This window comes from Atractosteus spatula, chromosome 20 (assembly GCF_055471065.1).
Source record: "Atractosteus spatula isolate fAtrSpa1 chromosome 20, fAtrSpa1.hap1, whole genome shotgun sequence".
NCBI classification, from domain to species: Eukaryota; Metazoa; Chordata; class Actinopteri; order Semionotiformes; family Lepisosteidae; genus Atractosteus; species Atractosteus spatula.
In genome coordinates this window covers 7,312,429-7,325,796 of record NC_142725.1, presented here as the reverse complement: position 1 = coordinate 7,325,796, position 13,368 = coordinate 7,312,429, and the positions used below count along the sequence as shown (strand labels likewise).

At 38.8% G+C, this 13,368-nt stretch overlaps 1 protein-coding gene across 1 annotated transcript; it reads right to left on the bottom strand.

Moving 5' to 3' along the window:
• Positions 1-3,982: 3,982 nt before the first annotated feature.
• Positions 3,983-11,408, bottom strand: LOC148817455 (trypsin-like). The gene is made up of 5 exons (XM_088938117.1): positions 11,354-11,408; positions 7,351-7,498; positions 6,711-6,852; positions 5,841-6,107; positions 3,983-4,153 (listed from the first exon to the last, which is right to left on the bottom strand). The coding sequence occupies exons 1-5, from the start codon at positions 11,406-11,408 to the stop codon at positions 3,983-3,985; spliced, it is 783 nt and encodes a 260-aa protein (XP_088794243.1).
• Positions 11,409-13,368: the final 1,960 nt, after the last annotated feature.

The window sequence follows — 13,368 nt, the reverse complement described above, 5'->3', positions numbered from 1 at the left end:
ACAGTATAGTGTCCGTATCACTATACTGGGGCATTAGGACCCACACAGACCGCAAGGTGAGCGCCCCCACTAACATCTCTTCCAGCAGCAACCTTAGGTTTTTCCAGGTCTCCCATCCAGCTTCAGTGGGCTGCCAGTTGTGAGTTGCAGGGTGATATGGCTGCTGGCTACCTGTGCAGCAATTTAAGCAACTTCAGTGCTTCTCGTTGTAATATGAAAAAACTCCACCCTATTTTTCCAGCCTTTTAATGGGAAAGCTTAGCAGCAGTGACAAATTGGGTTTCTGATAACAAATGCATGTGGTTTAAAAATGTCATTGGGTTTGTCACTCAACCAGATATGTTGAATTCCTGACAGCTTTATGACTCTTTGGACATACAAAATCTTTAGTACACTTAAACCTGAGCATTGAACGGACAGCTCTCAGCAATGTTCTTCTTCATTCTTCATCAACACTCCTGAGACAGTTGCATTAGCATATTTTTAAACTTTCAACCTGCAAGGGCAATGCTGCACATAAAACTTCCATTGAAAACTGCATGATTAAGGTTTTCATTTTTCATATTTCCATTTGACCTTTAAAAAATTAAAATGAGCACAGCCCCATTTTTACACAGAAAACAAAATTGTAAATAGAAGCTTAATCTTAATAATATTACTTTATTGTACTACAAAACAGACAACACATGCTGTTAAAAGTTTTTACCCTGTCACAGAACAGTGGGTTCAACAATTAATCCTAGCAACATTTGCCAATAATTGTTAGCAATTAGTTGTCGATGTTTCTACACTATGCTTCTCAATTAGTTGCCAGCCATATTGCTCTTAATTCGATTTCAATTCCAGACATTTTTAACGCAGAAAAGAAGTAGATTCTGAACTATTTGCAGTTGGCTTTGAGTAACTTAGATGGAAACAGAAATGAGAACTTAAATGTTTAAAGTATGCACCATCTCTATATATACAAACACATCAGCAGACTTCCCTGCTCTCTTGACAATATCATAGTCAGCCTTCTTCACTACTGTATGTCACAAGTCAACATATACATAAATATTTGTATACCTAACCCCAGAATTCAGAAAATGCACTTTCAGTTAGATTTTTTCTTTTACTTGACATTTTTAATGCAGTTTTAGAAATTAGATTTCCAAAAATCACTCCCTTCAAGTGTGGCTTTACACCAAAATAATCTATAAGCATACAAGCTACAGAACGCAAATTACCGAAGGTCATTACCCCTTGATGAATTCACATGCTCATAACATTCCAGAGAGACTGACATTACCATCATAGGCTTCTTGTATGCTGTATACATAATGTATTTTTATTGGATAAAGGTGAATGTATTGTGGGACTTTGATTTCTTGAGGCTCATACTATTAAGACCCAAAGATGTAATTTGCACAGGCAATTACTCCTCTTGTTCCTGATCTGAGGGAAAACAAACATTTTTGCTTAAGCAAATACAGCAATGCTGAAGGATCAAGCCATCCTCAGTAATCTAGCCCATTCTGAAATATGTTGCAAGCTTCTCCTTTATTGTGGGTCAGACAGAGACCAGAATTTTGCTATTAACAATCATGTTCAAACTGAGCCACCCCAGTCCCACAGGGATCCCATAACAAAACTACAATTCTACCAAATCACAACCTTTTTCTCCTACAATGAAAAATAGTTACAGAATTGAAGGAGAGAATCTATTTCAGCCATGAATGCAGAATATTACAGGAATAATAAGGATTATGGCAATACAGTACCTAATAAAATATACGCAAAAGTGAATTTGCCAATAAATCTATTTCACATTTATTTTAAAGACTATGTACAGTAATGCCACGCATGTCTTCGATTTGATTTTTTATCTGACAAATCTGTTGAACGTTTAGTGACTTTGTTTTAACAGTCAAACCTGACAGATCTAGTTTGTAGCACTCAAAGAAACATTTTTACAGTAACTTTAAGACACAATGCTAACAATTGAAAATGGGTCAGTTAGGTTCGACTGGTACATGTGTTGGATTTGCTACTGCACTTCATAAGCTTGCTCATGTCTGGTTTACCTTGAGGCGTTTGATGTTTTTTGATTTAAGCGAATTCAAGACAAGCTTGTTTGTTTATTTCGCACCCAATTTAAGCTGTACTAATATTAATTACAGCCCAAGCTGATATAGTAGTGATAAATGCAGGTCTTTAGCTGACTGTTGACGTTAGGAATTGTTTTGTTACTGCCAGTTAAGTCGGTTCAGAAGTTTATTTACCGTGCCAACTTGGAGCCCTATTTAAACACCAGGAGATTTATCTGAGCAGTCTGAGTGAAGCTTTGTTCAAGGGTACAAAAGGTAAAAAAGCTGCACTCCACCCAAGATTTCATCCCCCAGTTCTTTTGTATGGAGTCTGAAGTCCTAGTTGCCAATCCACACTGCTGTCTAGATACAGTATATAGTATTAGGCATCTTAGATACAAAGAATACTTCATTTTAGGTCACTTTTGCAGAGGTTAGCCTCAGACACTGCACAAGAATATATATAACAGTACCGCCTTTCTCCAAGATCTCTTATACAGCATTTTGCTTTTTTTTATTGTAAGGCATTTTTAAAATATAGTGTCAATTGTTCATCAATAGAAACAAAAAGACCTATGAAATGTAACCAGCAACAGGGATTTATATTCAACAGCAAAGCCTAAGGTTCACCAAAACAGGAGTCCGTTTGGGACTAAAAGATCCTTTCTGCCTGCAATGTCAAGGAGATTTCTATAAGACCTCTAACACAATGAGAATTTCATCTCCAGCCAACACATTTTATGTTAAGATTGACCATTAGAGTGATTTTCACAGCATGTTGCTCCAGAGAAAGACAAAAATGATTTCCAGAACATAACTGAAAGATTAAGGCTGTGAACGAAACAAAAAGCAAAGGAGAAGCGTGTTGAGGCATAATGAGGCAAAGTTTGTGGTTAATAGCTTAAGCATATTCATTATGTTATTTCCATTTTAAAAAGTGAGCTGAAGCAGTAGGTTAGTTGATTATTAGGAGAGTATTTCTCCAGAAGGTACGTCATGTGATTTTGTACTCAAAGGTGCTCAGTGTTTAGCATGCAAGAAAAGTTGAAAGTGGCTAAATTCAAATTACAAATATGAATTGATAGTCATTTAATAAGACAAACAGGACACAGTCGTGGCTGCAAGCCTTTTCTAGAAGGCGACAGCTGCACAGGAGGAGTGGCATTACATTCCCACAGCCGTCTGCACAGTGGCTGATCAGGTCTGAGTGTCAGTGCTGCCTTGAAGGTTATACAAATTATACCATAAAAGATACTGATGTTTGCAATGTTATTATTATGTCAGATTATAATATTGTGAAACTTTTTATTCTTTAATCCGAGTTTTCTGTTCAAATTGTTTGAGATCTCTATAAATTTACCAAAATCCATTAGATCCCAGCATTGCATTCCCTTTGTCCTTCAGACATGTAGCTATATAGACAAATGCTCAAGCAGTTTTGGAATTTCATCCAGATGTGGTGGATAGAAAAAGTGAATTTTGCACTGTGGAATGCAGCACTTCTATGGCACCACTGTCAAATCACATCTGTAAAAATGTTAACAATAGTATTTTAAGGATATATATCTGTAAATGAAATGACTGTGGGCTATTGTATTAACAAGGATGTTCCACATATTTATACAGTGATTGGGCAAATGAGACCTTTATGACTGTGCATGACCCAGAGCCTTAAACTGTCAGATCACCACTGAACCTGGACAAACAGGGTCAAGTTCTCGGGAGCCTTGCGTGGTCTACCAGCAATATCAAGAGGGCAAAGGGAAAACACAACACATGTTACAGTTCTGGAGCCGATGTATACAGGCCTTAACACATAACATTTTTAAGGAAAAACTCTTAGTAGCCATTTCGCCTTCCATGCACAAAACAAATTGGTCAGGATTGGTTTTAGCACTGAAAATGGCATACTGTCTCTAGTATTTGTAGCACCTTCCATAAGAGCTAAATATGGTCCTGTCGATCCATCTTCTGTACTTGGACACTGCTGTGTAAACTCCAGGATACCTGGCATCGGCACAGCCATTCCCCCAGGACACAATGCCATACACCCGGCCCTCACAGACCAGCGGGCCACCAGAATCCCCCTGCAGAGACGACAACAAATCTCTTAGAGATCCTGCGTTCACCTGTGTTGCAACTGGAGATCTATTATTTCTGTTCCAGGTTAGGAGACATGCTAATACTACCTTCCTATGTGAGCTTCAGAATGCCAGAAATAAAGTGAATTCAACCAGATGCACGAAACGCAACAAAATAGATAACCACGAAAATTAATGCTTAAATTAGTTCACAACGCAGCACTGCATTATGGCTTGTAATTTCTCAACTAGCATTTCCATTAGGAATTTCTTGAGCATTCCCAGCATTTTCTAAACTAAGCACTTTGGAAAAACCATATCTGCCACAGTTTCACTTTCGGGACTTTGTTTAGCTCAAATTGACTAATACCGAAAAAAAAAGAATGTTTGATAAAGATGGCTTGTATAAAACCTAACGGGTGAAATGGTTTGTAGGGTACTTTTTGATTTGCTGAAAAAAGTTCATTTTGAACTGTGGAACACAGCTTTTCTATGTCAAATCAGATCTATTTGTTTAGTATTCTTTCAAATATCCTTAAAATATTAATACTATTTGTAATAATAAAAAAGTAAAACATTGACATCAGTAACATTTTCTAGATAATGGAATTTCTCATCTGTGTACCGAATGAGTCTAAGGAACCTATTAAAAATCTACAAAACTCCAACTACACCACTGCTGTGACAAGAAACCTAGCCAGGCACTAGTTCCATTGTAGACAAACGGTTTTGATGAGAAGGTGTGTGAAAGTATTTCACAGCATGAGCCAGGAGACTGCACATAAAAATCATCCTTGATTGCATGGCTTTTAAAGCAGAAAACACCACCCAGGGAACAGGGAATGTTTTTATTCATGCACCGTGGAAAGCCTAAGCTTTTGCATATTTTCTATTTGAACTCTGCACTGTAATCTACACTGTTTTTCTCATGTTGCCACATGGCAAATGTGTGGCACATTTTAATTGTATTTTCCTATTCTTACGTTACTTTTTTTAATTTTTAAAAACGGAATATTTACAGAAGGTGATAGAAAGTAAAATGATTGAAGCAAAACCCCCAGAATAGGTCAAGGCTCTGCTGTGTGCCCATTAAGTTTGTAACAGGGCTTGAATTTTTCATTTATAAAGACTCTGCAATGCGCAGCAGATTGATAAACCAGTGACAGAGTTCATACCGTACATTAGACATGCCTAATCATTTCTAGAGATTTAGTTTAACAAAAAACTGATTGGTTTTTGTTCTTAACTTTTTGAGGAAAAAAAGACATTTGCTTATTTTGTTCCCTTCATGCAGCCTGAAGCCGTAAACATTCTGTCGGCTAGTCCCGGAGTTCTCCGTCTTACAGTGCGTTAGAGAAAACAGAATTCCGACTACGTAGAGCTCCTTCGTACTTAAGGACTGGCATGGAATCTAGATGAGCTGAAAAGAAAAACAAAAGGGGAAAACTGGAGTTTCTTGCTTTGTTTTTACTTTCCAGTGTGGAAGTAGCCACTACTTGCCTCCGTTACAGTAGAGTGAAACAGAGCACAATGTAGGTCTCTTGTGTGCAGCTGAAGAGCTGGCGTGCATCTCTAACGTGGCACGATGCCAGAGAAGGGCATTGCTTGAAGGGTATGGCTGGAGAGCTTCCTCTTGGACTCACTAAATAGGCCCTTTGAAAAGGATATGAATGGACAATATCCCTCCAATCACCTTACACGCGTCTTTGCCTCCGGCACTGTAGCCTGCGCAGATCATGTTGTAGGTTATGCTGCCATTGAAGGAGTTGGTGCTGTTGCACTTTACAGAAGAGATGACGGGCAGCTTCACCGTGCGCAGCGTGCTGGGGATCTGGTTTGTGTTGGAGCTGGTGTAGCCCCAGCCAGAGACGCGGCACACCCTGCCCTCGGGCATGGAGGCATTTTGACGTGGCAGTGGGGCAATGGACACATAGCCGTTCAGAGCCACAGGAGTCTTCAGCTGGGGAAGGACACACCAAAATGAGTTTGCTGTCAGTTAGGCCAGCAGCTGTTTCAAATGAGACTATGGTTTATGTTCAACTGAAGCGCAAGTGTATTTGTGATACATAGGAGATGCATACTACCTCATATTACAGGGTTGGTTATTGGAGAACATTTTTCTGTGAAGTGGGCAACACTAGAAACACGTACTGGATACGTGGTTGTTTATCTCATTGAATATTCAATTTGTTATGTTCTACTATGTAAAAGTTATCAACACAGTCCTAATGCTACAACAAATGTTAGTTTTGCACAAAAACATGGGTGGTACAGTCCAAAACGAACTGGTGGGTTAATTGGCTTCTGGGAAAATCGGTCCAGGTGCGAGAGTGTGTACGTTTGGGTCCGTGTGTGTGCCCTGCAATAGGCTGGCGTCCCGTCCAAGGTGCACCCTGCCTTGTGCCTTCAAGGGAGCTACCTTGTCCACTAAAGTTGCGTTTTGATAGCAAATAGTTTGCCAATGATTTTGCCGTCTCTGGACAGAAGGAACATTCAAGAAATGAAAACATTTCCAAAGCTGGCATACTAAGACTAAGAATAGCCTTTGATATCCACACACTACCTTAATGAGCATGATGTCGGCGTTGTTGGTGCTCTGGTTGTACTCGGGATGAGGTATCAAGCGCTGGGGTTGGGAATACTGCTCAGTGCCCTCGTACATGCTGAGGGAATAGTCTCCAGCAACCACCACTATTTGATCAGACCTGGGAAGACATGTGGGGAGTGGTGACACTCAGGCTTGTTATTCTCTTGAATGGGGGAATTTTATTAAAAAAACACATATCCCAAATCTGGTCTACAGGCTGCCTTTTCTGCTGCAGTAGAGAAATTGTACTGCATCCCAAGAAACTCTAATTATACCCCTTTAAACTAGTCACCTGCACTGCATAAGCATTTGTAAGGAGTAACTATTTGCTCCTCAGTGCTCCAGTCTTCTCTGTACTAAGGATGCCTTCACCCTTTCCTTTGACCTATGATGAAACAGAACTATACTGTTTAGACATCAAGACTTGACACAGAGGCACACATTTCAGGAAAAGAAGAGCTAGAGGAGATGATAGGAAACTCCTCAGCCTATTTTGCTTAATTGATCACCATAACCAAAGGAATCTATTTCAACAGTAAAGTTAGGCGGCTTGGTCCAACATCGACTTTTACCGTACACGCTTTCTTACATCTTCCAAGAGTAAGTTGGGGCTTACCCAATATTGCAGTGGGCTGCTGTCAAGACCCAGTACCTGTTTATCAAAGAGCCTCCACAAAAGTGCTGCCCCCTTGTGGTCTGTAAGGACACAATATACCTGATCGAGTGAGGGACAGGGGCATAGCCGCCAACAATACGTCCTTGACCTGAAAGAATACAAAGGACAATATCTCGTTTGTGTACAAATATAAGGTAAGACATAATATAGGCAATGCATTGATGGATAACTGGCTTAATTCATTTGTAACGTGTGATGTTGAAGGAGCACTCCATGCACATTTTGTCCTTAATTCTCCTTGCCACATCGAAATGACCAACGCCATTATCTAGCTGCATATTTGAAGTCCACTCAATTCAAGAGTAGTTCATTTCAATCAGAATGTAAGCTGCAGATCTCTTCATGAATCAGCTTTCACACAGCAATTGCCACAGAACAGAAAGAGAAATGAATAAGGAAGCCATGAAGAACACATCAAGGTCATCGCAGTTACAGTATACACTGAAAGAATGCAAGAAGGATAACAGCCTCTCTTTTTTTCAGCCTCTGTAAACCAAGCTGTTCCAAACTCCTGACTTTGCCATTAATCTTTCTTGCACTTTTGCCAGCATTTATTTATTTTCCATGCCCTATTGTTGTTGATAACAGTAATGTTTACCATATGCTATTATCCAATGATAAATATAGTGACAGCTTGGTTACTGTGCACTGGCAGGAGGTGAAAGTAGATGAAATATTCACCATTAATGGTAGTTTAATAAAGCCAGTTACCTAACAAGCACTTAAAGCAATTGAATGCATATATTTGCAAAAGATGGCCAATTTGCAAGATAGTCAGCTGAGCAAGGCCTACAGGGAGGTATGAAGATTCTCCACAATGGTTGCAAACCTTAAATTCAGTTGTTCAAAGACAACCCAGTTTCCACTGAGATGTTCATCACCAAGAAGAGCAAAGCTAATGGTATAGTTTCTACAACACCAGGAAGAGGACCAAGTTTTACTCCAATGTGCAGTCACAAAAGTGGTTGAGGAGAATAAAACATATCCATTTGTCCAAGGTCAAATTTCCCCCTGGCCTTTACCAGTCATGGCATTCCAATATCCCTTTCATCACTCTGCTCTCCTCCCCACTGCTAGCTGATGTGTGAGGAGCGTACTGGCGCACTCTGGCTGCTGTTGTATCATCCAGGTGGAGGGGAGTCCCCATTACCTGTAAATGCTTTGTGTAGAGTGTCCAGAAAAGCCCTATTTAAGTTTAAGGAGTTTATTTTTATTTTAAGGCTATCATCATTCAATGCAATGTTTTTCTTCAATTTCCAGCTTGGAATAAACCTCTACCTCTTCCATATTATATGGACTGCTTATTAACTGATCTTCTATTTAGTTAATGCAAACTGCCACAAACACACTCAAAACCTAGGAAAGCAAAGGTCCAGGTAGTATTCGATGTGCAGTGGTCTTCAAGTACACTGCCATAAGCAAGAATCTCTTACCATTGACTAGAAATTAGAAAACATCATCTACAGCTAAAGAGAGAATACAGCACATCAGCCATGTTTCACATGCAGACGATTCACTACATGTTCAGGACATATTGTTTTAAAATGTGAGCCAGTGGCAGTATGAGTGTGTCGTGGGTACAGGCCTTTTTTTCTTCACCACTGGGATTTCATCAAAAATCAACCGCTAAAAAGTAGGTGTTCACTACTAATTTCTGAAAAACACAGTAGAACTGAAATTTTATGACATGACCTACAAATTTCATATCCCAGCCTCCACCCTGACTGTTGTTACTTGACTCCACAAAAGAGGTGCTACAGCTCAGGGTTCATACCTAGAGTAGCCCCCTCACTCTATGGCTAAAAGTCACATCTGTATCTAATGATTACTTGCCCATTAACCCACTCAACATTAGGGATAGCCCAAAGTCCCTAAACAAAAAGAGCATCATAAAACCAGAGCACACAAAGTGACAAGACTCACAGCACTGGGGCCCTGGGTTCAATTCTGGACCTGGAGTGCCATCTATGGGAATTTTGTATGTTTACTCCCATGTTCACATAGGTTTCCTCTTACAGTCCAAAAACATACTGGCAGGTCAATTAGCTTCTAGGAAAACTGGTCCTGGTGTCAGTGCGTGCGTGTCCTTTTGCCCTGTGATGTGTCCTGCCTTGTGCCTGTTCCTTGTCAGGATAGGCTCCGGCTCCCCTGTGATGGATGGATTAACTTCACAAACACAATTTACGGGCAACAGCATTTTTAGTAAGCAGGAAACACAAGCTGCTTCTCTAGTCCCGTAGAAAAAGATGTCAAATGGTAACACTACACAATCCAAGTTTAAACTGACATCAGGTCTTTTTTGTATAACGTGAGACTTGCTGAATCAGTCACAATTACAGTATGCAACGCTGTAACAAGATAACCAGAAGCATCAAAGAAAATATCTCCCCAAGTGTTAAATCCCCCTTCTGCACTTAAACGGGAGATTGAATTTTGATGATGTGATTGCACTTCATGTGGAGCTATGTTGACACTTTTTCAGAGTTCAAGTACCCCTCAGATCTCACTATTGTGGGGAACATTAATTACAGTATATAAAACACTAAAATGTTTAGTATCTATTCTTCATTAACCAATAGAGAAATGTGATGTGATTGGTAGAAATGAAGTATAAGGGCTTTGTCTTTCTTCCATTTAGCGGCAGCAAAATTGACAGATGCCATTGTTACAAGCCTTTTAAAGTTGTCATTAATTAATTAAGATGATCAGATGATGAATCAGGCAACTACATTCTATGAGTCACCCCTTAACACCTCATTCTCAAACAAGAAATATTAGTTTCCGTTATTAATCTATATAACCGTGCTTATAAAATTCCAATACAATAGATTACATTTTTTAAGACGTACAGATTTTGAATTTAAACTACGTGCACCAATTTTCTTCCTCCTCTGTTAGCTCCCTGATGTAATGGGGAAGAACAGCTCACTCTTTCATCCAGAACCAGCTAAAATCTTCCATCAATATAAATGATTCACTCAAAGATCTGTTTTTTAAGAAACACATTGTATGGACAACACACTCCTCTTAACCCTCATTTCATGAGCTCCCCTGTGGAGTTCTTGCTTTTAAAAGCTGGGTGTGAGAAGTACAATTTCCATTTTGTGCACATGTTTTTGCATTCAAACATTTCTGTTTCTGTTCTCCTTATTTTTCTTAACATTTTTAAATATATTCTCTACAGGACAAGTCTCGCTCTGAGTCAGCTTTATGTGCTGAACACAAATTGTGTTGTAACCTAATTCTCCTGCTACCATCCATAAATTAATAATTAGACATGTGTAGGTACAGATTTTTTGGGATACAAAACAATGCACATGTAACACACTGCACAATTTAAAAGTCTATAGATTTAAGTCTTTCAGTTCTGAGTACAGCTGTAGAAAGCGGTACAATTTAATTCAAACGACAGCAGCACTTTTTTTACTGTATATACAGTAATCCAAACGTAGCTTTGGCAGATGAATAGAGAATCAGAAACCGTTATCCCTAAGCCTCCGGTGACACCAATTAAGTTAAATGAGGCACAGTCATTCTGGGATTCAAGCAGTTCACACAAAGGAAAAAAACTAACAAAACATCTTATGGAATTTGTAACGTTTCCAGTTCTCAAAACTATTTACTAGTTTGCTGCTTTTCTATAGTGTTCTTAAGCAGCTGGTCAAAAAATACCCCACAGAGTAACAGGAAATACTTCTCAGCAAAACTATCATATTGATCATTTGCATTGACACTTAGAATATAAAGTTCCAGACTACATAGAACTAGCATTGTGTAAAAATAAAGCCCCTAACCAAATGTAAATCCGTTTAAATTGTTTTAAACACAGGTGAATGCACTGGTGATGCGGCTTATCAGTAAGGCAGGTAAAACAGCCTAAAAAGGTCTGATTATTAAATTTCTTCCTGCTTGGGCAGACTAGCGAAACGAAACCCATACTTACAGTTAACAGCCAGAACCTTTAAAAGCACGTAAAATAAAATGACAAATTTGTTCATAGTGCCTGTTGCTCCTCAACACTCCAGCAGGTGCCTCAAATGACTGTAAAGCTGTGTCTCCGTTTGTCTTTAGCTAAGGGATCACATCAGCACTATTACTCAGGTTTCTTAGTTCCAATTTCAGTTTCCATGACGACCTTGCTGTCCCACAACAATATATGATTCAGTGAACCAACAAAGTGTGCCTTCACTTCCTTAACTGATATGATCTTTTTCTTTTCTAGCACACTTCCAACATCAATACACTATTGTTTGCATCTTCCTTTAATTGGTCTTTATTCGTGCTGGATGGGAGCTTGCCCTTGTTTATATAAGCTCAGAAATTAGTTCACAGGCACATGAGGTCTTAGAACTTAAACATTCACATCATCTACGTTGTGTACAGTATCTGAAGCAAACTCAAAACATTTTTAATGAGCACTACTGTACTTCAAATATTCACCCGATTTATATAATTATATACAAATATTGAAAAGAACTTGATTCACAGGATCATTGATCATTGATATGCTGAAAAATATCTGTGACTGCAAAAACAGAATACAGTATATGCAATTAATATCACTGGGGTTTTTTTCTACATAAGGATATCTATGAAAACTGGAGATTTTGAATGAAATTCCTGATTTGGATTTATTTCTATTTTTTTTACCCCAGAGGAATAGAAAAATGCAACACAGGTATTTGGAAAGTGCATTTGTTAGAGAAGGACTGTTTACTGTAGTTAAGGTTAAGAAAAGCTGCTGCATATTACACGTTATTGGCCATTACAAAATGAGTATCATGGTCAGAGAATGCTTTGATTTTTTAAGTTAAAAACCCAGTAGTCTGTAACCCAAAAGCAGGGCTATCCACTCCTGGTCCATGAGGGCCTGTGTATCTTTGAGTTTCATTCCATCTCGCCTAGTACCAAGCTAAACCATCTGGTTAGTGATTTAACAGAATCAATTTATTTCACCGGAAGACCTGCGACACCAGGATTGGACAACACTGCCTTAGGACTGAAATTGTTGTAACTTCTGTCAGTTTCGCTGGTAAGCCGTTGGTAATTTCAGCAAAGAAATGAAATATTTATAATGTAACTCCTGCAGAAACAGAACCTTATTGTGTCTCTGATAAAAGCAGCATGTGTTATTGATCTTCTACATACAGTACAGTAATTACAATGTACTAAAACATAACCAAATCGCATACATATAGATTCACTTATATAATCCATTGCAAACTATAATTGTAGGATAAGATTTTTTCCTAAACTGGCTTTTGCTTTAACATATGTAATGTATGTTATCTACCAGGTGAAAGATAAAGCTAAAGATAAAGAAAGGAAAGGCAGGGTGAGAAAGATCTGCTGCAACAGACTATATTCAGCTCTTCCAATGGCATCCAAATATCTCATTACAAATGTATGCATTTATTTAACTGAATATTTCTAATCAAAACTTGAAAGCTCAAACTGGACATGTATTGGTAAATGGCGTTAAATATCACCAAAAAAAGTAATGTTGATTGTGTTAGAATTCACCGAGTGAGTACTTGGTGGAAGCACCTTTGGTAGTTCTTGCATCTACATGTCTCTTTGGATACGTTTCTACCTACTATGCACTTGTTAAACCTATGTCTTCTTGTTAAACCACTCCAGTGTAGCTTCATCTTTGTCCTTTGGGTCACAGCCCTGCTGAAAGGGCAATTTTCATCCCTTTTTGCCTTCAGCAGACAACAGGTTCTCCAATATTTGCTACATCTATTTTCACTGTCCATCTGGACAAGTTTTCTTGTCCCTGCTGATGAGAAGCAGCCCCATCTCCTAATGCTGCCACCACCTTTCTTGACAGGAGGTATGGTGTTGATCAAGAGATGCACTTGTGTTAGTTTAGACCCAGATATAACACTAAGTTTAGAGCAAAAGGCTCCAACTGACCAAACTCTTTTGCCACATTCTCAATATGTCTTGAATGGA

Excerpts from the sequence above, each read along its gene's own strand:
- LOC148817455 (XM_088938117.1), bottom strand. The coding sequence starts at position 11,408 with ATGAACAAATTTGTCATTTTATTTTACGTGCTTTTAAAGGTTCTGGCT. Across the intron at positions 6,853-7,350 it reads GCAGCCCACTGCAATATTGG|GTCTGATCAAATAGTGGTGG; the intron begins GTAAGCCCCAAC and ends ATGTCTTCCCAG. Across the intron at positions 4,154-5,840 it reads GAGGCAAAGACGCGTGTAAG|GGGGATTCTGGTGGCCCGCT; the intron begins GTGATTGGAGGG and ends TCGTCTCTGCAG.